Source organism: Lichenostomus cassidix, unplaced genomic scaffold (genome assembly GCF_008360975.1).
Source record: "Lichenostomus cassidix isolate B80296 unplaced genomic scaffold, HeHo_3.0 HiC_scaffold_33, whole genome shotgun sequence".
Lineage (NCBI taxonomy): Eukaryota > Metazoa > Chordata > Aves > Passeriformes > Meliphagidae > Lichenostomus > Lichenostomus cassidix.
In genome coordinates this window covers 2508547-2535535 of record NW_028147632.1, presented here as the reverse complement: position 1 = coordinate 2535535, position 26989 = coordinate 2508547, and the positions used below count along the sequence as shown (strand labels likewise).

The 26989-nt window shown below is 56.3% G+C and overlaps 2 protein-coding genes and 2 long non-coding RNA genes across 7 annotated transcripts in view; 2 read left to right on the top strand and 2 right to left on the bottom strand.

The window, feature by feature from the left end:
* Positions 1–1662: 1662 nt before the first annotated feature.
* On the top strand, positions 1663–8339 carry LOC146421478 (tapasin-like; the record flags this gene model as incomplete). The annotated part of the gene is made up of 5 exons (XM_085047157.1): positions 1663–1723; positions 4442–4663; positions 6100–6344; positions 7101–7230; positions 8017–8339. Coding segments are annotated over 5 exons (981 nt in total), but the record flags the coding sequence as incomplete, so codon positions are not given.
* Positions 8340–8707: 368 nt separating this feature from the next.
* LOC146421477 (uncharacterized) lies at positions 8708–9858 on the top strand. The gene is made up of 2 exons (XR_014848673.1): positions 8708–8939; positions 9661–9858. It is a non-coding gene; the product is annotated as an uncharacterized LOC146421477 (long non-coding RNA).
* Positions 9859–13692: 3834 nt separating this feature from the next.
* LOC146421474 (ras/Rap GTPase-activating protein SynGAP-like) overlaps positions 13693–26989 on the bottom strand; it is a 58439-nt gene continuing 45142 nt past the window's right edge. The window contains exons 18-20 of one of the 4 annotated variants that reach the window (XM_085047332.1): positions 24740–24840; positions 21751–21819; positions 13693–14017 (exon numbers count right to left, since the gene is read on the bottom strand). In XM_085047332.1, the coding sequence (XP_084903458.1) occupies positions 13878–14017; positions 21751–21819; positions 24740–24840 (310 nt within the window). In that variant the 3' untranslated portion in view covers positions 13693–13877. Of the gene's footprint in view, positions 14019–21683; positions 21820–24737; positions 24841–26989 lie in introns of those variants that run through there. The other 3 variants (XR_014848668.1, XM_085047334.1, XM_085047333.1) reach the window with 3 other exon arrangements.
* LOC146421476 (uncharacterized) lies at positions 22245–22609 on the bottom strand. Its single transcript, XR_014848692.1, has 3 exons — positions 22508–22609; positions 22365–22444; positions 22245–22321 (listed from the first exon to the last, which is right to left on the bottom strand). It is a non-coding gene; the product is annotated as an uncharacterized LOC146421476 (long non-coding RNA).

Genomic DNA, 26989 nt, shown 5'->3' with positions numbered 1-26989 from the left:
TTTTGGGGTCACCTGGAGAGCCCCGGGAGACCCCCGGGGACCCCAAAAACACCTATGACGTCATCGGTGAGAGATTTGAAATTTGGGATTTTGGGGGTAAAATTTTGGGATTTTGGGAGTTAAAATTGGGAATTTTGGGGAGATTTTGGGGGGATTTTGGTATTTTGGGGAGTATCTCGGGGGATTTTGGGGTCACCTGAAACCCAGGGGCCCGGGGACCCCAAAAACACCTATGACGTCATCGGTGAGAGATTTGGGGGAAAAAATTGGGATTTTAGGGAAAATTTGGGTTCAAAAATTGGGATTTTGGGGGAGAAATATGGAGAATATTGGGGTAAATTTGGGGATCCTGGAGGATTTTGGGGTCACCTGGAGACCCCCGGGGACCCCAAAAACACCTATGACGTCATCGGTGAGAGATTTGGGGGCATTTTGGGAAAAAAATTGGGATTTGGGGAAAATATGGGGATTTTGGGGGTAAAAATGGGGATTTTGGGGTAAATTTTGGGGTAATTTTGGGGGATTTTGGGGTCCTGGAAGGATTTTGGGGTCACCTGGAGAGCCCCGGGAGCCACCTGGGGACCCCAAAAACACCTATGACGTCATCGGTGGGAGATTTGGGGGGAAATATTGGGATTTTGGGGAAAAAGGATTGGGATTTTGGGGAGGAAATATGGGAATTTTTGGGGGAATTTGGGGGATTTTGAGGAATTTTGGAGGGGATTTTGGGGCATTTTGGGGTCACCTGGAGAGCCCCGGGAGCCACCTGGGGACCCCAAAAACACCTATGACGTCATCGGTGCGAGATTTGGGGGGAAATATTGGGATTTTGGGGAAGATTTGGGGGAAAAAAATTGGGGTTTTGGGGGTAAAATATGGGGATTTTGAGGGTTAAAAATTGGGTATTTTGGGGGTATTTTGGGGGATTTTGGGGTCACCTGAAGAGCCCCGGGAGACCCCCGGGGACCCCAAAAACACCTATGACGTCATCGGTGGGAGATTTGGGGGGATATATTGGGATTTTGGGGGTAAAAATTGAGATTTTTGGGGTTAAAAATTGGGAATTTTGGGGAGATTTGGGGGGATTTTGAGGGTATTTTGAGGGGATTTTGGGGGATTTTGGGGTCACCTGGAGAGCCCCAGAAACCCCCCGGGGACCCCAAAACAGCTATGATGTCATCGGTGGGAGATTTGGGGGAAAAATTGGGATTTTGGGGAAAATTTGGGGAAAAAAATTGGGATTTTGGGGGGGAATATGGGATTTTTGGGGTGATTTTGGGGTAATTTTGGGGATCCTGGGGGGATTTTGGGGTCACTGGGAGCCACCTGGGGACCCCAAAAACACCTATGACGTCATCGGTGGGAGATTTGGGGGGAAAAATTGGGATTTTGGGGGAAAATATGGGAATTTTGGGGAGGAAATAGGGGTATTTTTAGGGGTAAAATATGATATTTGGGGGATTTTGGGATTGAGGGGGTTTGGGGTCACCTGGAAAGCCCCGGGAGACCCCCAGGGACCCAAAAACACCTATGACGTCATCGGTGCGAAGTTTGAAATTTGGGATTTTAGGGGAAGATTTGGGGGAAAAAATTGGGATTGGGGGGTAAAATTGGGGTTTTGGGGTAAAATATGGGATTTTGGGGGATTTGGGGGAAATTTTGGGGTCACCTGGAGAGCCCCGGGAGACCCCCGGGGACCCCAAAAACACCTATGACGTCATCGGTGAGGGATTTGGGGGGAAATATTGGGATTTTGGGGGTAAAATTTGGGGATTTTGGGGTTAAAAATTGGGAATTTTGGGGAGATTTGGGGGGATTTTGAGGGTATTTTGGGGGATTTTGGGGGATTTTGGGGTCACCTGGAGAGCCCCGGGAGACCCCCGGGGACCCCAAAACCAGCTATGACGTCATCGGTGAGAGATTTGGGGGGAAATATTGGGATTTTGGGGGAATTTGGGGAAAAAATTGGGGATTTTGGTGGTAAAATATGGGATTTTGAGGAAGATTTTGGGGGAATTTTGGGATGCTGGAAGGATTTTGGGGTCACCTGGAGAGATTTTGGGGTCACCTGGAGCCACCTGGGCACCCCAAAACCAGCTATGATGTCATCAGTGGGAGATTTGGGGGAAAATATTGCGGTTTTGGGACAATTTGGGGGAAAAAAATTGGGATTTTGGGGGTCAAAATTGGGGTTTTGGGGCTAAAAGATGGGATTTTGGGGGAGTTTGGAAGGATTTTGGGGGAATTTTGGGGGAATTTTGGGGTCCTGTGGATGTTTTGGGGGAATTTGGGGGGATTGGGGCTGATTTGGGGGATTTTGTGGGGATTTTTGGGCTTTGGGGGGAATTTGGGGGGAATTTTGGTGGATTTTGGGGGCATTTTTTGGGATTTTGGGGGAATTTTTGGGGTTTCCTTCGGGCTATTTCAGGGTAAATTTTGGGATTTTTTGGGGCAATTTTAGGGTAAATTTTGGGATTTTTGGGGCTATTTTTGGGGTAAATTTTGGGGTTTTTTGGGGCTATTTTAGGGTGTATTTTGGGGTTTTTGGGGCTATTTTAGGGTAAATTTTGGGATTTTTTCGGCTGTTTTAGGGTAAATTTTGAGATTTTTTGGGACTATTTTAGGGTAAATTTGGGGATTTTTGGGGCTATTTTAGGGTAAATTTGGGGATTTTTGGGGCTATTTTAGGGTAAATTTTGGGATTTTTTGGGGCTATTTTAGGATGTATTTTGGGATTTTTTGGGACTATTTTAGGGTAAGTTTTGGGACTTTTTGGAGCTATTTTAGGGTAAATTTTGGGATTTTTGGGGCTATTTTAGGGTAAGTTTGGGGGTTTTTTTGGGACTATTTTAGATTAAAATTTGGGATTTTTTTGGGATAAATTCTGGGGGTTTTTAGATTAAATTTTGGGACTATTTTAGATTAAATTTTGGGATTTTTTGGGATACATTTTAGGATTTTCTCCCCGCAGACCCCGAGTCCCTCCTGTCCCCAATTTGAGGTTTTTTGGGACTATTTTAAGGTGGATTTTAGGGATTTTTGGGATATTTTAGGGTAAATTTTGGGATTTTTTTGGGGCTATTTTAGGGTAAATTTTGGGATTTTTTTTGGGACTATTTTGGGGTAATTTTGGGATTTTTTGGGACTATTTTAGGATAAATTTTAGGATTTCTCCCAGCAGACCCCGAGTCCCTCCTGTCCCCATTTTGGGATATTTTTGGGATTATTTTAAGGTGGATTTTAGGGATTTTTGGGAGTATTTTAGGGGATTTTTGGGGCTATTTTAGGGTAAATTTTGGGACTATTTTAGATTAAATTTTGGGATTTTTTGGGATACATTTTAGGATTTTTGTCCCCGCAGACCCTGAGTCCCTCCTGTCCCCAATTTGGGACTATTTTAGGGTAAATTTTGGGATTTTTTTGGGATAAATTTCGGGATACATTTAGGATTTTCTCCCGCAGACCCCGAGTCCCTGCTGTCCCCACTCTGGGACCATTTTAGGGTAAATTTTGGGATATTTTAGGATACATTTTGGGATTTTTGTCCCCGCAGACCCCGAGTCCCTCCTGTCCCCAATTTGGGACTATTTTAGGGTAAATTTTGGGATTTTTTGGGATACATTTTGGGATTTTCTCCCCACAGACCACGAGTCCCTCCTGTCCCCATTTTGGGGTAAATTTTGGGACTTTTTCGGGACTATTTTAGGGTAAATTTTAGGATTTCTCTCCCCGCAGACCCCAAGTCCCTCCTGTCCCCAATTTGGGGTTTTTTAGGGTTTTTTTGGGACTATTTTAGGATAAATTTTGGGATATTTTTAGGGTAATTTTAGGATTTCTCTCCCGCAGACCCCGAGTCCCTCCTGTCCCCATTTTGGGGTTATTTTAGGGTAAATTTTGGGATTTTTTTGGGACTATTCTAGGATACATTTTAGGATTTCTCCCCGCAGACCCCGAGTCCCTCCTGTCCCCATTTTGGGGTTTTTTGGGACTATTTTAGATTAAATTTTGGGACTATTTTAGATTAAATTTTGGGACTATTTTAGATTAAATTTTGGGACTATTTTAGATTAAATTTTGGGACTATTTTAGGATACATTTTAGGATTTTTGTCCCTGCAGACCCCGTGTCCCTCCTGTCCCCAATTTGGGGTTATTTTAGGGTAAATTTGGGATTTTTTTAGGATAAATTTTGGAATTTTCCCCGCAGACCCCGAGTCCCTCCTGTCCCCATTTTGGGGATTTTTGAGGCTATTTTAAGGTGGATTTTAGGGATTTTTGGGACTATTTTAGGGTAAATTTTGGGATTTTTTTGGGATAAATTTCGGGATACATTTGGGATTTTTGTCCCCGCAGACCCCGAGTCCCTGCTGTCCCCACTCTGGGACTATTTTAGGGTAAATTTTGGGATATTTTAGGATACATTTAGGATTTTCTCCCCGCAGACCCCGAGTCCCTGCTGTCCCCACTCTGGGGTCCCCCCCAGCCGCCCCCCCGCTGCGAGCTCAGCCCCACTGTCCCCCTGCTGCCCCTCCCCCCCGCGCCCCTCCCCCAGTGCCACCCCGCCCTGGGGACACCCTGGTGGCTGCTGGCCTTGGGGACACCGCGGGGCCAGGGGACACTGCTGCTGCGCCAGGGGACACAGGGACAGCCGGCCCGGCTGCACGGTGAGTGACAGAGGTGGCACCGAGTGTCCCCTCATTGTCCCCAAGTGTCCCCAAATGTCACCAAGTGTCCTCAGTGTCCCTAATGTCCCTAAATGTTCTTAAATGTCCCCAATGTCTTCAGTTGTCCCCAATGTCCCCAAGTGTCCCCAATGTTCTTAAATGTCCCTAAATGGCCTCAGTTGTCCCCAGTGTCCCCTCAGTGTCCCTAATGTCCCTAAATGTTCTTAAATGTCCCCAATGTCTTCAGTTGTCCCCAATGTCCCCAAGTGTCCTTGTGTTCCCCAATGTCTCCAGATGTTCCTAAATGTCTCAAATGTCCCCCAATGTCCCCCAATGTCCTTGTGTTCCCCAATGTCCCCAAATGTTCTTAAATGTCCCATATGTCCCCCAATTTCCTCAATGTCCCCAATGTTCCCAATGTCCCCCATGTCCCTCAATTTCCTCAATGTCCCCAACATCCCCAATGTTCCCAACACCCCCAATGTCCTCAAAGTCCCCAATGTCCCCAAAGTCCCAAATATCCCCCATGTCCCCAATCCTCTCAATGTCCCCCAACATCCCCAATATCCTAATGTCCCCTAATGTCCCCAACATCCCCAATCCCCTCAATGTCCCCAATGTCCCCAATCCCCTCAATGTCCCCAATCCACTCAATGTCCCCCAACATCCCCAATATCCTAATGTCCCCAACATCCCCAATCCCCTCAATGTCCCCAAATATCCCCGATGTCCCCAATGTCCCCAATCCACTCAATGTCCCCAAATATCCCCGATGTCCCCAATGTTCCCCAATCCCCTCAATGTCCCCAAATATCCCTGATGGCCCCAATGTCCCCAACCCCCTCAATGTCCCCGCTTTCCTCCATGTCCCCAAATGTCCCCCATGTCCCCATATCCCTCAGTGTCCCCCAACATCCCTGATATCCCAGTGTCCCCAATGTCCCTCAATGTCCCAATATCGCCAATGTCCCCAATCCCCTCCATGTCCCCAATCCCCTCCATGTCCCCAAATGTCCCCAATGTCCCCAACACCCCCAAATGTCCCCATATCCCTCAATGTCCCCAACATCCCCAATATCCCAGTGTCCCCAATGTCCCCAATGTCCCCAATGCCCTCAATGTCCCCAAATCCCCCCCAATGATGTCCCCAATATACCCAATGTCCCAATATCCCAATGTCCCCAATATCACCAATGTCCCAAATCCCCTCAATGTCCCCAAATATCCCCAAATATCCCAAATGTCCCCAATGTCCCCAATATCCCCAATCCCCTCAATATCCCCAGTGTCCCCAATGTCCCCGATTTCCTCCATGTCCCCAAACGTCCCCAATGTCCCCATATCCCTCAACGTCCCCCAATATCCCAGTGTCCCCAATGTCCCCAACATCTCCAAATGTCCCCAACGTCCCCTCCTGTCCCCTGCTGTCCCCGCAGCCTCGCTGTCCATCTCCACGCTGACGCCGTCCCCCCGCGGCCTGCTGGGCTCGCCGCAGACCCTGCAGTGCTCCTTCCGCCCCGCCCAGCGCCCCTTCCGCCTCGAGTGGCTTCACCACCGCGACGGCGTCACCCGCCGCCTGCTGGCCTTCGACTCGGCCGCCGCCCGCGTCACCCAGGCCACCCCGGGGGCGCTGCTGCTGCTGGGGGGGGACGGCCAGGCCGAGGAGCCGGCTGGGGGACAGGTGAGGGACAATAGGGGGGTGGCGGTTGGTGGCGGGGGGAGGTATGGGGGTGGGATTGGGTTGGTCCTCCTGGCCGCTAGGGGGCGCTGTGGGGGTGGGATTGCTGTGGTCCTCCCGGCCGCCAGGGGGAGTCACTGGCAGTGAATCCCTTTGGTCCTCCTGGCTGATAGGGGGCGCTGTTGGTAGTGAACCCCTTTGGTTCTCCCAGCCACCAGGGGGGCGCGTCTGAGGCAGGGCTGGTTTTGGGCCTCCCGTCCGCTAGGGGGCACTGTGGGTGTTGGATGGCTGTGGTCCTCCCGGCCACCAGGGGGCGCGTCTGAGGCAGGGCTGGTTTTGGGCCTCCCGTCCGCTAGGGGGCGCTGTGGGGGTGGGATTGCTTCAGTTCTGGCACTGAACACCTTTGGTCCTCCTGACTGCTAGGGGGTGCTGTGGACATGGGAGTGCTTCAGTCCTTGCACTGAAGCCCTTTGGTCCTCCCGGCCGCTAGGGGGCGCTGTGGGGGTGGGATTGCTTTGGTCCTCCCAGCCACCATGGGGATTCGCTGGCACAGAAGCCCTTTGGTCCTCCTGGCCGCTAGGGGGCGCTCTGGGAGTGGGATTGCTTCAGCCCTCCCAGCCACCAGGTGATGTCACTGGCATGGAACTGCCTTGGTCCTCCCAGCCACCAGGGGGCACTACTGACACTGAGTCCCTTTGGTCCTCCCAGCCACCAGGGGGCGCCACTGACATACAACTTTTTTAATTTTGGTCCTCCCAGCCGCTAGGGGGCGCCCAGGAGGTGTCTCTGCAGCTGCAGTCGCTCTCTGTGTCTGACGAAGGCTCTTTTGTCTGCTCCGTGACCACGCCCCGCGGGCAGCTGCAGCAGGTGCTGCACCTGGACGTGATTGGTCAGTGCTGGGGGACTGGGAGGGACTGGGAATGGACTGGGAGGGAACTGGGAGGGACTGGGAGGGAACTGGGAGGGAACTGGGAGGGAACTGGAAGCCACCCCACCCCCTCCCCAGTCCCTCCCAGTCCCTCCCAGTGCCTCCCAGTATATCCCAGTGACCCTCCCGCTGTCCCCAGCCCCCCCCACATGTCCCTGCTGCCACCCCAGCTGTCCCCAGGGGTGACAGTCAAGCTCCCAGTGCCTCCCAGTTCCCTTCCAATCCATCCCAGTATATCCCAGTCCATCCCCAGTCCCTCCCAGTTTATCCCAATCCTCTCCCAGTCCCTCCCAAGTCCCTACCAGTCTCTCCCAGTATATCCCAGTCCACCCCAGTCCATCCCAGTGACCCTCCCGCTGTCCCCAGCCCCCCCCACAGGTGTCCCTGCTGCCACCCCAGCTGTCCCCAGGGGTGACAGTCGAGCTCCCAGTGCCTCCCAGTCCCTTCCAGTGCCTCCCAGTATATCCCAGTCCATTCCAGTTTATCCAAATCCCCTCCCAGTCTCTCCCAGTCCATCCCAGTGACCAATCCCGCTGTCCCCAACCCCCCCACAGGTGTCCCTTTTCCCACCCCAGCTGTACCCAGAGGTGACAGTCAAGCTCCCAGTCCCTCCCAGTTCCCTCCCAGTTCCCTCCCAGTCCATCCCAGTCCCTCCCAGTCCCTCCCAGTGACCCTCAATCCCCTCCCAGTATATCCCAGTCCCTCCCAGTATATCCCAGTGACCAACCCCTCTGTCCCTGTCCCCAGCCCCCCCGCAGGTGTCCCTGTCCCCTCCCCAGCTGTCCCCAGGGGTGACAGTGGAGCTGCGCTGTGACGCCGTCGGGTTTTTCCCGCTGGACGTCACCATCAGCTGGGAGCAGCAGAGCCAGGGGACACTGCGGCCACTCGGGGTCACCTCGGGGGTCACCTCGGGGGTCGCCTGGAGCTCGGGGCACCGGCGAGCGGCCGATGGCACCTTCAGCCGCAGCGCGGCCATCAGGGTGACACCGGGGACAGCTGGGGACAGCTACAGCTGCCTGGTGACACACCCGGCTTGGGACACTCCGCACCGCGTCACCGTGAGGGTGGCAGGTGAGGGGACATTGGGGACGTTGGGGATGGAGCTGGGGACACCTGGGATGGAGTTGGGGACATCAAAAATGGAGTTGGGGACACTAGGAACAGGGGTGGGGACATCGGGAATGGGGCTGGGGACACTGGAGATGGGGTTGGGGACATCAGGGATGGGGCTGGGGACACCAGGAACAGGGTTGGGGACATCAGGGATGTGGCTGGGGACACCAGGAACAGGGTTGGGGACATCGGGAATGGGGCTGGGGACATCAGGAACAGGGCTGGGGACATTGGGAATGGGGCTGGGGACATCGGGGATGGGGTTGGGGACACCAGGGATGTGGCTGGGGACACCAGGAACAGGGCTGGGGACATTGAGGATGGAGCTGGGGACACCTGCAATGGAGTTGGAGACACTGGGGATGGAGTTGGGGACATCAGGAGTGGAGCAAGTGACATCAGGGATGGAGCTGGGGACATTAAGAACGGGGTTGGGGACACTAGGAAGGAGGCTGGGGACATCAGGGTGACACCAGGGACAGCTGGGGACAGCTACAGCTGCCTGGTGACACACGCGGCTTGGGACACTCCGCACCGCGTCACCGTGAAGGTGGCAGGTGAGGGGACATTGGGGACATGGCTGGGGACATTGGGGACATCAGGGATGGGGTTAGGGACAGCTGGGGACAGTTACAGCTGCCTGGTGACACACCCGGCTTGGGACACTCCGCACAGGTGAAGGTGGCAGGTGAGGGGACATTGGGGACATTGGGGACACACCTGGGATGGAGATGGGGACACGAGGAACAGGCTGGGGACACTGGGGATGGAGCTGGGGACACCTGGGGACACCAGGAACAGGTCTGGGGACATCCAGCACGGGGTTGGGGACACCTCAGGACATTAGGGATGGGGTTGGGGACACTGGGATGGAGTTGGGGACACCTGGGGACACCAGGAACAGGGCTGGGGACACCTGGGATGGTGTTGGGGACATCAGGAGTGGAGCTGGGGACACCTGGGATGGGTTTGGGGACACCTGGGGACATTGGGGACATCAGGGATGGAGCTGGGGACACCAAGAACAGGACTGGGGACACCTGGACTGGGGTTGGGGACATCAGGAATGGGGCTGGGGACAGTGGGAATGGTGTTGGGGACACTTAAGGACATCAGGAACAGTGTTGGGGACATCAGGAATGGAGCAGGGGACACCTGGCATAGAGTTGGGGACATCAAGAGCAGGGCTGGGGACATCAGGAATGGGGTTGGGGACAACTGGGATAGAACTGGGGACACCAGGGCTTTGTCACCGATGTGTCCCCAACGTCCCCACAGGTGACGCCGTGCCCAGCCTGGAGGAGATGGCGGGGATGGCCTTGGTGGCTTTTGTCACCGCGGGGCTGTGCCTGCGGGTGTGGCCCTCCTCGGGGAGGTGACATCCGGTGTCCCCAATGTCCCCAAACCCAACAAATCACCAAATCCTCATTGTCCCCAACTGTCCCCAATGTGTCCCCAATGTCCCCAAACCCCACATTCTCCATGTCCCCATTGCCCCCACCTGTTCCCGTTGTCCCCAGCTGTCCCCAGTGTCACTCCATGTCCCCCCTGTGTCCATCCAGTGTCCCCCAATGTCCCCAAACCCCCCAAAATAAACGTCACACCCCTCCAGCCCGGCCTGTCGTGAGTGGGGAGGTGACATTCGGGAGGCCTTGGGGACATTTTGGGGAGGTTGGGGACATTTTTTGGGGGGATTTGGGGACATTTTTTGGGGGAGAATTGTAGAAAAATTTGGGGACATTTCCATTCATTCCCAGCTAAGCTCCACCCCTTCCAGGGCGCCATTTCCTGCTGCTCAGGCCACGCCCCCTTCTCCCCATTGGCTGCTCCCAGGCCACGCCCCTTTCCCCAATATCCCATTCATTCCCGCTAAGCCCCGCCCCTAAGAGGCCACGCCCCCTCTCCCCATTGGCTGCTGCTCCCAAGCCCCGCCCCCTCCCCAGTTCCCCCACTCCTAGGCCACACCCCATTCTCCCCAGGCCACGCCCCTTTTCCCCACACCCATTCATTCCCGCTAAGCCCCGCCCACTCCCAGGCCACGCCCCTTTCCCACGCCCCCATTCATTTCCCGGTAAGCCCCGCCCATTCCCGCTCTCCCTTTCCCGCCACTCCCAGGCCACGCCCCTTTCCCACGCCCCCATTCATCCCCAACAAGCCCCGCCCCTTCCCTCACTCCCCACCACCCCCAGACCACGCCCCTCCTCTCCCCATTGGCCCCCGCAGGCCCCGCCCCTCTCCCCATTGGCCCCGCCCCCGGTGGGCGTGGCTACAAGACCGATCCGCGTTTATTGAAAGGCTCCGCGCAGCGGCGGCCCCGGGGGGTGGAGCCAGCCCGGCCCCACCGGGGGGGCTCGGGGGGTCCGGGGGGTCCGGGGGGCCCGGAGGGGCCGGGGGGGCTCGGGGGGCCCCGGGGGGTGGAGCCAGCCCGGCCCTGGGGCCCAACGCGGGCCGGGGGGCTCGGGGGCCTGGGGGAGGGGCGACCGGTGAGTGGGGAGGGGCGACCGGTGAGTGGTGGGGGTCTCATGGGTGGGGGAGGGGTGGCGAGTGGGGGCAGGGAGGGGAGGGGCGGTGATTTGAGGGGTCCCATGGGTGGGGGAGGGGCGGCGATGGGGGTCCCATGGGTGGGGGAGGGGCTGTGATTTTGGGGGTCTCATGGCTCGGGGGGTCCCGGTGCTCTGGGGGTCGGGGCGGTGCCGGGGGGTCCCGGTGCGGGGGGTGCCCCGGGGGTCGGGGGTCGGGCTCCCCGGTGGTCTCGGGGGAACAGGAGCGAGCCCCAGGGACCCCCCGGTGCTGTGCCCCCCCGTGCCGTGCCGTGCCCCCCGCGCTCCCGGGGGGCACACAGGGGGTCGGGTCCGGGTCCGGGTCCGGTCGGGGGGTTCGGTACACGGGGGGTTCCAGTCCAGTCCCAGTCCTGCTGCCCGGGGGGCTCTGCTCGGGGGGCGCCAGGAGGGTCCAGTTCGGTGCTGGTGCACGAGGGGGGGCCGGGGAGCGATCGGGGGGTCCCGGTGAGCGATTGGGGGTCCTGGGGTCCCGGTGATCAATGGGGTCCTGAGAGATTGGGGGTCCCGGTGATCGATCGGGGTCCCGCTGATCGATGGGGGTCTCGCTGATCGATGGGGGGTGTCCCGGTGGTCCCGGTGCCCGGTGGTCGATGGGGGGTCCGGGTGAGCGATGGGGGGGTCCCGCTGATCGATCGGGGTCCCGCTGATCGATGGGGGGTCCTGGTGATTGATGGGGGGTCCCGGTGATCGATGGGGGGAATCCCGGTGCCCGGTGATCGATGGGGGTCCCGGTGAGCGATCGGGGGGTCCCTGGTGATAACGGGGGTCGGGGCGGTGGTCCCGGTGCACGGCGATCGATGGGGGTCCCGGTGATCGATGCGGGGGTGTGTCCGGTGGTCCCGGTGCTCGGGTGGGGGTCCCGGTGCACGGTGATCGATGGGGGCTCCCGGTGATTGATGACGGGGGTCTCTCCGGTGGTCCCGGTGCCTGGAGGGGCGGTGCTTCATGGGTGGGCGGGGTCGGTGGTCCCGGTGCGCGGTGATCGATAGGGGTCCCGGTGATCAATGGGGGGCTTTCCGGTGGTCCCGGTGCGCGGTGATCAATGGGGGGTGCCGGTGATCAATGGGGGTCCTGGTGATCGATAGGGGGTCCCAGTGATCGATGATGGGGGGCTCTCCGGTGGTCCCAGTGCACGGTGATCGATAGGGGGTGCCGGTGATCGATAGGGGGTGCCGGTGATCAATGGGGGTCTCTCCGGTGATCGATGGGGGTCTCTCCGGTGGTCCCGGCGCACGGCTGGGGGGAGGTGACAGAGTCCCGAGGGTGGCGGTGCTCTATGGGGGTGTCCCGGTGGTCCTGGGTGGTGACACTCGGGGGTCTCGGTGCAGGGGGGTCCTGATGCATGGGGGGTGGTCCCGGTGTAAGAGGATGGTGACAGTCGGGGGTCCCGGTGCTCGAGGGGGTCCTGATGAGGTGGGGGTGAGGACGGTGACACTCGGGGGTCCCGGTGCACGGGGATGGTGACATTTGGGGGTCCCGGTGTAAGAGGATGGTGACACTCGAGGATGGTGACACTCGAGGATGGTGACACTCGGTGGTCCTGGTGCATGGGGATGGTGACACTCGAGGGTCCCGGTGCACGAGGATGGTGACACTCGGGGGTCGCGGTGCATGGGGACATCGGAGCAGGGTGGTCCCTGTGCCCCGGGGGTTCTGCTCGAGGGTCCCGCTGGTCGAGGATGGTGACATTTGGGGGTCCCGGTGCACGGGGATGGTGACACTCGAGGACGGTGACACTCGAGGATGGTGACACTCGGGGGTCCCAGTGGTCGAGGATGGTGACACTCGGGTGTCCTGGTGCACGAGGATGGTGACACTCGAGGATGGTGACACTCGAGGATGGTGACATTTGGGGGTCCCGGTGCACGAGGATGGTGACACTCGAGGATGGTGACACTCGAGGATGGTGACACTCGAGGGTCCCAGCGGTGGGGAGGTGACAGTGGTGGGGGTGACAGCGGTCGAGAATGGTGACATTCAAGGGTCAGGGCCAGCCCGGGGGACACTGCTGGGTGACACTCTTGTACCAGGAGCTGGGGACATCAGGAGGTAGTGGCACCGAGAGCTGGTGGCGCCAGGAGCTGGCGACACAGGGAGCTGGTGGCGCCAAGAGCTGGTGACATCAAGAGCTGGTGGCACAAGAGGCTCTCACCCCCCTTTCCTCTCCCGCGGGGACCTGGTGACACGAGGAGCTGGTGGCAGCGAGAGCTGGTGACACCAGGAGCCGGTGACACGAGGGGCTAGTGACACGAGGAGCTGGTGGCAGCGAGAGCTGGTGACACGAGGATCCCCCGCGGTTCCTCTCGGTGACACGGGGACACGGTGGCACGAGGGATCTCCTCGCACGGGGACACGGTGACACGAGTGGCTGTCGCACCAGGACCCCCCCAGCTCCTCTCGGTGACACCGGGCGGTGGTGGCACGGGGACCCTCGTGTGACATGGTGGCACGGGGACCCTGTCGCGAGGCTGTCGCTGTCCCCTGCGGCACGAGGAGCCCTTTGGGGGGGGATGGGTGAGTGGGGGGAACCCCGACTGATTCCTCACGCGGGGGGAGAGAACCCCAAAAATTCCTTTTTCCTTCTTTCCTTCGCTCGAGGACCCCCAAATCCCCCCAAATTCCTCGTGCGAGGACCCCCAAATCCCCCCAGATTCCTCACGCGAGGACCCCCAAATCTCCTCGCTCGAGGACCCCCAAATTCCTCGCGCGAGGACCCCCAAATTCCCCCCAAATTCCTCGCGCGAGGACCCCCAGCTCTTTCCCCCTCCTCCTCCTCCTCCTCCTCCTCCTCCTCACCCCGGGGGTCTCCGGGCTCTCCCCCCCCGCCCTCCCCTCTGCCCCTCTCCCCCCAGGCCTGGGGGGTTCGGGGGTGCCGAGGGGGTCGCGGCGCGGTGTCGGGGGGGTCCCGGCGACCCCCGGGGCGGGGGTTAGTGCTCAGCAGCGGGGCCGCGCCGCTCGCAGCCGTTGGCCGTGATCGGGGGTGGCGGGGGCGGAGGCGGGGGCCGCCCGGGGACCCCCCCGGCCCCCCAGATCACACCCGGGTCTGCTGCACCCACGGCGGAAAGCTGCCTCTCCTGCAAGGCACCGAGGGGGCTCATTCACCCCCCCGCCCCCTGAAGTGTCCCTGAAGTGTCCCTAAAGCGTCCCCAGCCCGCCCCGCCCCCACCCCCGCGCGGTGCTCCACTCACCTGCCACACCGGCGCGGGGACATCGGGGGGACGGACCCCGAAAGCCGGGGGGATCGACCCGAAATCCACCCCGGCCCCGCCCCCCGAGAGCATCCCGGGACTAAAGGGTTAACCCCGGGACTGAGGGGTTAACCCAAATCCCCCTGAATTTAACCCCGAGGCTAAAGGGTTAACCCGAATTCCCCTGAATTTAACCCCGAGACTAAAGGGTTAACCCCGAGACTAAAGGGTTTACCCAAATCCCTTGAATTTAGCCCTGAGACTAAAGGGTTAACCTGAATTCCCTGAATTTAACCCCGGGACTAAAGGGTTAACTCTGACACTAAAGGGTTAACCCAAATCCCCTGAATTTAGCCCAGACACTAAAGGGTTAATCCAGAGACTAAAGGGTTAACCCAAATCCCCTGAATTTAACCCCGAGCCTAAAGGGTTAACCCTGAGCCTAAAAAATCAATCCTGATCCTAAAAAAATCAATCCTGATCCCCGGAATTAACCCCGATCCCAAAAAATTAACTCTGACCCTAAAGAATTAATCCCGAGCCTAAAGAATTAACCCTGACCCTAAAATTAACCCTGACCCTAAAAAACCAATCCTGATCCCCTAAATTTAACCCCGAGCTTAAAGGGTTAACCCCGAGACTAAAGGGTTAACCCTGACACTAAAGAGTTAACCCTGATCCTAAAAAATCAACCCCAAACCCCCAAATTTAACCCTGAGCCTAAAGAGTTAACGTTGACCCTAAAAACATCAATCCTGATCCCCTAAATTTAACCCCAATCCTAAAAAATCAACTCTGACCCTAAAGAATTAACCCTGACCCTAAAAAATCCAATCCTGAGCCCCTAAATTTAACCCCGAGCCTAAAGAGTTAACGCTGACCCTAAAAAATCAATCCTGATCCTAAAAAAATCAATCCTGATCCCCGGAATTAACCCTGATCCCAAAAAATTAACGCTGACCCTAAAGAATTAATCCCGAGCCTAAAGAATTAACCCTGACCCTAAAATTAACCCTGACCCTAAATAAACAGTCCTGATCCCCTAAATTTAACCCCGAGCTTAAAGGGTTAACCCCGAGCCTAAAGGGTTAACCCTGACACTAAAGAGTTAACCCTGATCCTAAAAAATCAACCTCAAACCCCCAAATTTAACCCCGAGCCTAAAGAGTTAACGCTGACCCTAAAAAATCCATCCTGACCCTAAAGAATCAATCCTGATCCCCCAAATTTGACCCCGAGACTAAAGAGTTAACTCTGACCCTAAAAAAATCAATCCTGATCCCCTGGATTTAACCCGGATCCTAAAAAATTAACTCTGACCCTAAAGAATTAATCCTGATCCTAAAGAATTAACCCTGACCCTAAAATTAACCCTGACCCTAAAAAACCAATCCTGATCCCCGGAATTAACCCCGATCCCAAAAAATTAACTCTGACCCTAAAGAATTAATCCCGAGCCTAAAAAATTAACCCTGACCCTAAAATTAACCCTGACCCTAAAATTAACCCTGACCCTAAAAAAAACGAATCCCGATCCCCTAAATTTAACCCGGAGACTAAAGAGTTAACACTGACCCTAAAAAATCCATCCTTACCCTAAAGAATTAATCCTGATCCCCTAAATTTAACCCCGAGACTAAAGAGTTAACGGTGACCCTAAAAAATCAATCCTGATCCCCTGGATTTAACCCCAATCCTAAAAAATTAACCCTCACCCTAAAGAATTAATCCCGAGCCTAAAGAGTTAATCCTGACCCCATAAAGTTTAATCCCGAACCTAAAGAATTAGCCCCAGTCCTAAAGAGTTAACCCTGACCCTAAAAATCCATCCCGATCCCCTAAATTTAACCCCGAGCCTAAAGAGTTAATGCTAACCCTAAAAAATCCATCCTGATCCTAAAAAACCAATCCTGATCCCCTGAAGTTAACTCCGAGCCTAAAGAGTTAACCTCGAGACTAAAGGGTTAATCCCGAGCCTAAAGAGTTAACCCTGATCCTAAAAAATCCAATCCTGATCCCCTAAATTTAACCCCGAGCCTAAAGAGTTAACGTTGATCCTAAAAAATCCATCCTGATCCTAAAGAATCAATCCTGATCCCTCAAATTTAACCCCGAGCCTAAAGGGTTAACCCTGACCCTAAAAAAATCCATCCTGATCCCTTAAATTTAACCCTGATCCTAAAAAATTAACTCTGACCCTAAAGAATTAATCCTGAGCCTAAAGAATTAACCCTGACCCTAAAATTAACCCTGACCCTAAAAAACCAGTCCTGATCCCCGGAATTAACCCCGATCCCAAAAAATTAACTCTGACCCTAAAGAATTAATCCTGAGCCTAAAGAGTTAACGCTGACCCTAAAAAATCCATCCTGATCCCCTAAATTTAACCCTGAGCCTAAAGAGTTAATGCTGACCCTAAAAAGTCAATCCTGATCCCCTAAATTTAACCCCAAGACTAAAAATTTAACCCTGAGACTAAAGAATTAACCCCGACCCTAAAATTAACCCTGACCCTAAAAAAAAACCAATCCTGATCCCCTAATTTTAACCCCGAGACTAAAGAGTTAATGCTGACCCTAAAAAATCCATCCTGACCCTAAAGAATCAATCCTGATCCCCCAAATTTGACCCCAAGTCTAAAGGGTTAACCCTGACCCTAAAAAACCAATCCTGATACCCTAAATTTAACCCTGATCCTAAAAAATTAACTCTGACCCTAAAGAATTAATCCTGAGCCTAAAGAATTAACCCTGGCCCTAAAAAACCAGTCCTGGCCCTAAAAAATCCATCCCAATCCCCTAAATTTAACCCTGAGCCTAAAGAGTTAACGCTGACCCTAAAAAATCCATCCTGGCCCTAAAGAATCCATCCTGATCCCCCGAATTTAACCCTGAGACTAAAAAATTAATTCTGACCCTAAAGAATTAATCCTGAGCCTAAAGAATTAACTCTGACCCTAAAAAAACAGTCCTGATCCCCTAAATTTAACCCTGAGCCTAAAGAGTTAATGCTGACCCTAAAAAATCAATCCTGGCCCTAAAGAATCAATCCCGATCCCCTAAATTTGACCCCAAGCCTAAAGGGTTAACCCTGACCCTAAAAAACCAATCCCGATCCCCTAAATTTAACCCTGATCCTAAAAAATTAACTCTGACCCTAAAGAATTAATCCCGAGCCTAAAGAATTAACCCTGACCCTAAAATTAACCCTGACCCTAAAAAAAACCAATCCTGATCCCCTAAATTTAACCCCAACCCTAAAAAACTAACCCCGACCCTAAAAAACTAACCCCGACCCCAAAATTAACCCAAATCCCCTAAATGATTAACCCCAAGCCTAAAAAGATTCGCCCTGTTCCTAAAGAATTCATCCTGACCCCATAAATCCTGACCTTACAATTAGCCCTGACCCTAAACAATTAACCCTGACCCTAAATAATTAATTATCACCCTAAAACATTAACCCTGACCCTAAACAATTAATTCTCACCCTAAACAATTAGCCCTGACCCTAAACAATTAATTTTGACCCTAAACAATTAATTCTCACCCTACAACATGAACCCCGACCCCCTAAATTTAACCCCGACCCAAAATATCTAACCCCGACCCTAAATATTTAACCCCGACCCTAAAAAACTAACCCTGACCCTAAAAAAATCAATCCTGATCCCCTAAATGTAACCCCAACCCTAAAAAATTAACCCTGATCCCCTAAAATTAACCCTGACCCCAAAAAATCAATCCTGACCCTAGAAAATTAACCCTGACCCTAAAAAATTAATCCTGACCAAAAAAAATCAATCCTGACCCTAAAATATTAACCCTGACCCTAAAAAATTAATCCTGACCCTAAAAAATTAATCCCTGACACCAAAAAATTAATCCCTGACCCTAAAAAATTAATCTTGACCCTAGAAAATTAACCCTGACCCTAAAAAATTAATCCTGACCCTAAAAAAATCAATCCTGACCCCAAAAAATTAATCCTGACCCTAAAAAATTAATCCTGACCCTAAAAATGTAACCTCAACCCTAAAAAAGTAACCCCAAGAAATGAAGGCAAAAGCCCTAAATTTGTCCTAATCCCACCCAAAACTGAGGCGATTTGCCCCAAAATTGTCCCCAAACCCCAAATTGTCCCCAAACTCCCTAAACTGTGCTGACGCTTCCTAAATTGTCCCCAAAGCCCTGAATTGTCCCTAAAGCCCCAAATTGTCCCTAAACCCTGAATTGTCCCTAAACCCCTGTAATGTCCCTAAACCCCTGAATTGTCCCTAAAGCCCAAATTGTCCCTAAAGCTGAAACTGTCCCCAAACCTGAAAATTGTCCCCAAACCTGAAAATTGTCTCCAAACCCCTGAATTGTCCCTAAACCTCGAATTATCCCTAAACCTCCAAATTGTCCCCAAACCCTGAATTGTCCCCAAAGCCTGGAATTGTCCCCTAAGCCTGGAATTGTCCTCAAAGCCCAAATTGTCCCTAAACCTCGAACTGTCCCCAAACCCCCAAACTGTCCCCAAACCCCTGAAATGTCACTAAACCTCCAAATTGTCCCTAAATCTGAAATTGTCCTCAAACCCCTGAATTGTCCCCAAACCCACAAATTGTCCTCAAAGCCCAGAATTGTCCCCAAAGCCCCAAATTGTCCCTAAAGCTGAAATTGTCCCCAAACCCCTGAAATGTCACTAAACTTCCAAATTGTCCCTAAAGCTGAAATTGTCCTCAACCCCCTGAATTGTCCCTAAACCCCTGAATTGTCCCCAAACCTGCAAATTCTCCTCAAAGCCCGGAATTGTCCCCAAACCCCTGAAATGTCCCTAGAGCCCCAAACTGTCCCCAAATCCCGGAATTGTCCCCAAACCCCAAATTGTCCCCAAACCTCCAAATTGTCCCTAACCCCCGAATTGTCCCCAAACCCCTGAAATGTCCCTGAAGCCCAAATTGTCCCCAAACCCCAAACTGTCCCCAAACCCCTGTAATGTCCCCAAAACCCTGAATTGTCCCCAAACCTCCAAATTATCCCTAAACCCCTGAAATGTCCCCGAAGCCCAAATTGTCCCCAACCCCCCGAGTTGTCCCCAACCCCCCGCACTGTCCCCCCCCCCCGCTGTCCCCTCCCGCAGTGACAGGACATGGCACACGACACAGGTGTCCCCTCCCCTCCCCTCCCCCCCGGTGAGATGGGGACAGACAGGACAGAGCATGGTGACGATGGCGCGGCGCCAGCGCTGGGGACACCGGTGACACCCCGACAGCCCTCCCACCATGGGATGGTGGCACCTGAGGGGACATGGGGACACCTGGGCAGGTGACCCCAAATGATCCCCAGTGTCCCTGAGGGACATGGGGACATCTGAGTTGGTGTCACCAAAGTGTCCCCAAAGGGTCCTCAGTGTCCACGAGGGACATGGGGACACCTGCAGGGACATGGGGACACCGGGGGAGGTGACCCCAAAAGGTCCCCAGTGTCCCCAAAGGACATGGGGACACCAGGAAGGACATGGGGACACCAGGAGGGACATGGGGACACCTGAGCTGGTGTCACCAAAGTGTCCCCAGTGTCCATGAGGGACATGGGGACACCAGGAGGGACATGGGGACACCTGGGGTTATGTCCCCAAAGGGTCCCCAGTGTCCATGAGTGACCCTTTGGGGACACCAGGAAGGACATGGGGACACCAGGAGGGACATGGGGACATCTCGGGTGATGTCCCCAAAGGGTCCCCAGTGTCCCCAAGGGACACAGGGACACAGGAGGGACAGGAGGACACCAGGAGGGACATGGGGACACCTCGGGCCATGTCCCCAGGGGACATGGGGACACCAGGAGGGACATGGGGACACCGCAGGTGGTGTCCCCAAGGGGTCCTGAGGGACATGGGGACACAGCAAGGACATGGGGACATTCCAGACCTGTGTCCCCAAGGGGTCTGCAGTGTCCCCAGGGGACATGGGAAGGACGTGGGGACACCAGAGGATCTTGGGGACACTCCAGATCCATGTCCCCAGTGTCCCTTGGGGACAGAAAAGGGTCTTGGGGACACTCCAGATCCATGTCCCCAGTGTGCCAGGAGACATGGGGACACCAGAGGGACATGGGGACACTCCAGATCCATGTCCCCAGTGGTCCCCAGTGTCCCCAAGGGACATGGGGACATCGCAGATCCATGTCCCCAGATGTTCCCGGTGTCCCTTGGGGACACCAGAGGGTCTTGGGGACATCTCGGATCTGTGTCCTCAGGAGTCCCAATGTCCCCTGGGGACAAGGGAAGGACAAGGGGACACAGGAGGGACATGGGACAGCTGGATCTGTGTCCCCAAGGGGTCACAGTGTCCCTTGGGGACAAGGGAAGGACATGGGGACACAGGAGGGTCTTGGGGACATCTCAGATCTGTGTCCCCAAGGGTCCCCAGTGTCCCTGAGGGACATGGGGACATTGCAGATCCATGTCCCCAAGGGTCCCCATGTGTCTGAGGGACATGGGGACACCAGAGGGACATGGGGACAGTGTTCCCAGTGTCCCTTGGGGACACAGAAGGGTCTTGGGGACATCTCGATCCATGTCCCCAAGGGTCCCCAAGGGTCCCCAGTGTCCCTGAGGCACACAGAAGGGACATGGGGACACCAGAGGATCTTGGGGACATCTCAGATCTGTGTCCCCAAGGGTCCCCAAGGGTCCCAGTGTCCCTGGGGGACATGGGAGGGACATGGGGACACAGGAGGGTCTTGGGGACATTGCAGATCTGTGTCCCCAATGTTCCCAATGTCCCTTGGGGACACCAGAGGGACATGGGGACACAGGAGGATCTTGGGGACATCTTGGAGTCATGTCCCCAAGGGGTCACAGAGTCCTTGAGGGACAAGGGGAGGACATGGGGACACTGCAGGGCCTTGGGGACATTGCAGATCTGTGTCCCCAAGGGGTCCCAGTGTCCCTCGGGGACATCTCAGATCTGTGTCCCCAACGGTCCCAGCGTACCCGAGGGACATGGGGACACAGCAGGGACATGGGGACAGCTGGATCTCTGTCCCCAGTGCTCCCAATGTCCCCATGGGACATACAAGGCTCTTGGGGACACTCCAGATCTGTGTCCCCAAATGTCCCCAAAGGTCCCAGTGTCCCTGAGGGACATGGAAAGGACATGGGGACACCAGAGGACCTTGGGGACATCTCAGATCTGTGTCCCCAGAGGGTACCAATGTCCCTGGGGGACAAGGGAAGGACATGGGGACACAAAAGGACCTTGGGGACATTGCAGATCCGTGTCCCCAAGTGTTCCCAATGTCCCTTGGGGACACCAGAGGGACATGGGGACACCCAGATCCATGTCCCCAAGGGTCCCAATGTCCAGAGGATCTTGGGGACACCCAGATCCATGTCCCCAATGTTCCCAATGTCCCTTGGGGACATACAAGGACCTTGGGGACATTCCAGATCCATGTCCCCAAGGGTCCCAGTGTCCAGAGGATCTCGGGGACATTGCAGATCCGTGTCCCCAACGTTCCCAATGTCCCTTGGGGACACCAGAGGACCTTGGGGACAGCCGGCTCCGTGTCCCCAAGTGTCCCCGGTGTCCCCGGTGGCCCGGGGGTGGCGGGGAGGGGACAAGGACCCACCTGGGGTGTCACCGGTGGCCGAAGGTCCGGTGCCACTGGCCGGCCAAGGCCGCGCTACCTGACGGACAGCTGTGACAAGAGAGACACGGGAGGGGACATCAGGGCCACCGCGGCCGCCCACACGGCCTGTGGCCCTGAGGTGGCACCGGGGTGGCCCTGAGGTGGCCCTGAGGTGGCCCTGAGGTGGCCCTGAGGTGGCCCTGAGGTGGCACCGGGGGGACCCCGACCCGAGGAGGGGGCGCGGGAACGGCCCCGTCACCGGGGGGGGACAGCCTTGGGGACACCGGGGTGGCCTTGGGGACACCGGGGTGGCCTCGGGGGTGGCCTTAGGGACACTGAGGTGGCCTTAGGGACACGAGGGTGGCGCTGTCCCTGCGGTGGGGGTGGGGCGGGGTGAGCTCCGCCCCGAAATGTCCCTCTGGTGTCACCCCTGTCCCTTCTGGGGTCCCTTTGTCCCCGCAGGGGTGGCTCTGTCCCTTCTAGGGTCACTCTGTCCCCTCTCGGGGTCACTTTGTTCCTCCAGAGGTGGCCCTGTCCCCACTGGGGGTGGCCCTGTCCCTCTCAGGGGTCACTTTGTCCCCTCTGGGGGTGGCCCTGTCCCCTCTTGGGGTCACTCTGTCCCTCCAGGAGTGGCCCTGTCCTCGCTGGGGGTGGCCCTGTCACCCTCAGGTCCCCCTGGGGGTCACCAGGTCCCCTCTTGGGGTCACTTTGTCCCCTCTTGGGGTCACTCTGTCCCCTCTAGGGGTGGCCCTGTCACCTCTGGGGTCACTTTGTCCCCTCTGGGGGTGGCCCTGTCACCTCTGGGGTCACTTTCTCCCCTCTTGGGGTCACTTTGTCCCCTCTGGGGTCCCTCTGTCCCCTCCAGGGGTGGCCCTGTCCCTCCAGGGGTCCCTCTGTCCCCTCCAGGGGTGGCCCTGTCCCCCCGTGCCCCCCCAAGTGCCACCATGTCCCTCCCAGGGGTGGCGTTGTCCCCCCACAGCCCCCACCGGGGGTCCCCAACCCCCCCAGACACCCCAAAAACCCCATAAATCCCCCAAATAACCCCAAAGACCCACCCGGGACACCCCCGGACCCCAAATAACCCAAAAATAACCCCAAAACCCCTAAATATCCCCCAAACCCCAATAACCTCCCAAACCCCTATAAATCCTCCAAGCCCACCCCTATCCCCCCCCAAAATCAATCCTAAATAATCCCCCAAATCCCCATAAATCCCCAAATCCCCCACAAATCCCAAATAAATCCCCACCCCATAAAACCCCCATAAAACCTCATAAATCCCCAATAACCCCTCCAAAACACCCAATAATCCCCATAAATCCCCCCAAAACCCCCCAAAACCTCCATAAATCCCCCAAACCCCCATAAATGCCCCCAAACCCCATAACACCCCCATAAAACCACCATAACCCCCAAAATCCCCCCAAACCCCATAAATCCCCCAAACCCCCATAAATCCCCCAAACCCCCAAGGGACACCCCAGACCCCAAACCCCCAAATAATCCCCATAAATCATAACCCCCATAAATCCCCAAATCCCCAGTAAATCCCACCAATAACCCCATAAAACCTCCATAAAACCCCCATAATTCCTCCCTAAACCCCCAAACCCCCGGGGACACCCCAATCCCCGATAAAACCCCCATAAATCCCCCATAATCCCCAATAACCCCTAAATCCCCATAAAACCCCCATAAATCCCCATAAATCCCCAATAACCCCCATAAATCCCCATAAAACCCCCATAAATCCCCAATCCCCCAATAACCCCCCCCCAAGGCCGGGACACCCCAAACCCCCATAAATCCCCATAAATCCCATAATTCCCCAATAAATCCCCACAAATCCCCATTTAATCCCCCAAACCCCCATTAATCCTCATTAAATCCCCCCAAACCCCCATTAATTCTCCCCAAACCCCATAAAACCCCCTAAATCCCCTAACCCCCGGGGACACCCCAATCCCCATAAATCCCAATAAAACCCCAAAATCCCCCTAAACCCCCATAAGTCCCCATAAAACCCCCATAAATCCCCAATAAATCCACCCCCAGACCTCCATAAATCCCCCAAACTCCATTAAACCACCCCAAACACCCCTAAATCCCCTAAAGCCCCCAAAACCCCGGGACATCTCAATCCCCGATAAAACCCCCATAAATCCCCCTAATCCCCGGGGACACCCCAATCCCCATAAATCCCCAATAATCCCCAATAAAACCCCATAAATCCCCAAACCCCCATAAATCCCCAATAATTCCCCCAAAACCCCCATGTCCCCATTAAATCCCCCCAAACCCCCATAAATCCCCAATAATTCCAAAACCCCCATGCCCCCAAACCCCATAAATCCCCATTAAATCCCCCAAACCCCCATAAATTCCCATTAAATCCCCCCAAACCCCCATTAAATTCCCCAACCCCTATAAATCTAACCCCCGGGGACATCCCAGTCCTATAATCCCCAAACCCCCAACAATTCCTCTCAAACCCCATATATCCCCTAAACCCTGGGGACACCGCAGACCCCAAAACTCCCAAATAATCCTCCGAAACCCCATAAAACCCCCATAAATCCCCAATAAATCCCCTTACCCCCATAAATTCCCCCTAAACCCCCGGGGACACCCCAAACCCCCATAAATCCCCCATAAACCCCCAATAAATCTCCCAATAATCCCCCCAAACCCCCTAAACCCCATTAAATCCCCCAAACCCCATAAATGCCCCATAAATCCCCAAACCCCATAAATCCCCAAATAACCCCCCACCCCACCCTAACCCCACAATAGTCCCCTCCCCCAAACCCCATAAATAAATCCCCAATAATCTAAACCCCATTAAATCCCCCAAACCCCATAAATGCCCATAAATCCCCAAACCCCCATAAATACCCCATAAATCCCCCCGGGTCCCCCCTCCCGGCCCCAGCGCGGCGTGGGATGGCCGATGTCACACGGAGCAGAGCAATGACATTGTAATTTCCACCTGAGCGTCGAGCAGCCGCCGCCTGCCCTCGGGGGGTTCGTGAGCGCCCAAGTGATCCCTGCGCAGCTCCTGCTCCACCAGCATCAGCCTGCGGGGCCAGGCTTCACCGGGGTCATGCTGCCACCCCCCGGCCACAACCCCGGGGACACGGGGACACCCAGGGACACCGCCCGGGGACATGGGGACACCCAGGGACACCGCCCGGGGACACGGGGACACCGCCCGGGGACATGGGGACACCGCCAGGCTTCACCGGGGTCATGCTGCCACCCCCCGGCCACAACCCCGGGGACACGGGGACACCCAGGGACACCGCCCGGGGACATGGGGACACCGCCCGGGGACATGGGGACACCGACCGGGGACATGGGGACACCGCCCGGGGACAGCCCGGGGACATGGGGACACACCCAGGGACACCGCCCGGGGACACGGGGACACTGCCAGGCTTCACCGGGGTCATGCTGCCACCCCTCCCGGCGACACCCCCGGGGACACGGGGACACCCAGGGACACCGCCCGGGGACATGGGGACACCCAGGGACACAGCCCGGGGACATGGGGACACCGCCAGGCTTCACCGGGGTCATGCTGCCACCCCCCGGCCACAACCCCGGGGACACGGGGACACCCAGGGACACCGCCCGGGGACATGGGGACACCCAGGGACACCGCCCGGGACAGCCCGGGGACATGGGGACACCGCCAGGCTTCACCGGGGTCATGCTGCCACCCCCCGGCCACGCCCCCGGGGACACGGGGACACCCAGGGACACCGCCCGGGGACACGGGGACACTGCCCGGGGACATGGGGACACCCAGGGACACCGCCCGGGGACATGGGGACACCCAGGGACACCGCCCGGGGACACGGGGACACCCAGGGACACCGCCCGGGGACACGGGGACACCGCCCGGGACAGCCCGGGGACACGGGGACACTGCCAGGCTTCACCGGGGTCATGCTGCCACCCCCCGGCCACACCCCCGGGGACAGCCCGGGCACATGGGGACACCCAGGGACACCGCCTGGGGACAGCCCAGGGACATGGGGACACACCCAGGGGACACGGGGACACCGCCAGGCTTCACCGGGGTCATGCTGCCACCTCCCGGCCACACCCCCGGGGACACGGGGACACAGCCAGGCTCATGGGGACACCGTGTGGGGACAGCCCGGGGACATGGGGACACAGCCAGGGACATTCCCAGAGACACCCGGGGACACCTCGAGGACATGGGGACACTGCCAGGGACAGCCCAGGGACAGCCAAAGTCACAGGGACAGCCCAAGGACACCCCAGAGCCATGGGGACACCCGTGGGGACACTCGTGGGGACACCCCTGGGGACACCTGTGGGGACAGCTGTGGGTCGTGCCATGTCCCTGTGCCCCCTGATGTCCCCACAGCCCTGTCACCTCTGTGTCACCTGTGTCCTATGTGTCCCTGCCTGTGCCTGTGTCACCCCTGTGTCCTTGTGTCCCCATGGCCCTGTGTGTCCCCAAAGTCTGTTTGTCCCCAATGCCAGTCTGTCCCCTTTGTGTCCCTGTGTGTCCCCATGGCCCTGTTTGTCCCCAATATCTCTGTTTGTCACCACCGTGTCCCTGTCTGTCCCCATGGCCCTGTCTGTCCCTGTGTCTCCATGTGTCTCCAGTATCTCCAGCTGTCCCCATGTCCCCAGTGTCCCCTGGCTGTCCCCAAGGTCTCTGTGTGTCCCCATAGCTCAGTTTGTCCCCAGTATCTCTGTCTGTCCCCAATGTCCCTGCAGTCCCCATTGTCCCTGTGTGTCCCCAGTGTCCCCATCACTCTCAGTGTCCCTGATGTCCCCGCAGTCCCCGTGTGTCCCTCACCTGCCGATGATGCTCTTGATCTGGCTGTCCCTGTGTGTCCCTGTGTGTCCCCATGTCCCTGGCTGTCCCTGTGTGTCCATGGCCCTGTGTGTCCCCATGTCCCCATTGCTCACTGTCCCTTCTGTCCCCAGTGTCCCCATTGTCCCCACTGTCCTTGCTGTCCCTGCTGTCCCTGTGTGTCCCTCACCTGCTACTGATGCTCTTGATCTGGCTGTCCCTGTGTGTCCCTGCTGTCCCCGCTGTCCCCAATGTCCCCATTATCCCCAATGTCCCCGCTGTCCCCATTGTCCCCGTGTCCCCGCTGTCGCCTTGTGTCCCTCACCTGCCGATGATGCTCTTGATCTGGCTGTCCCTGTGTGTCCCTGTGTGTCCCTGTGTGCCCATGTCCCTGATGCCCCC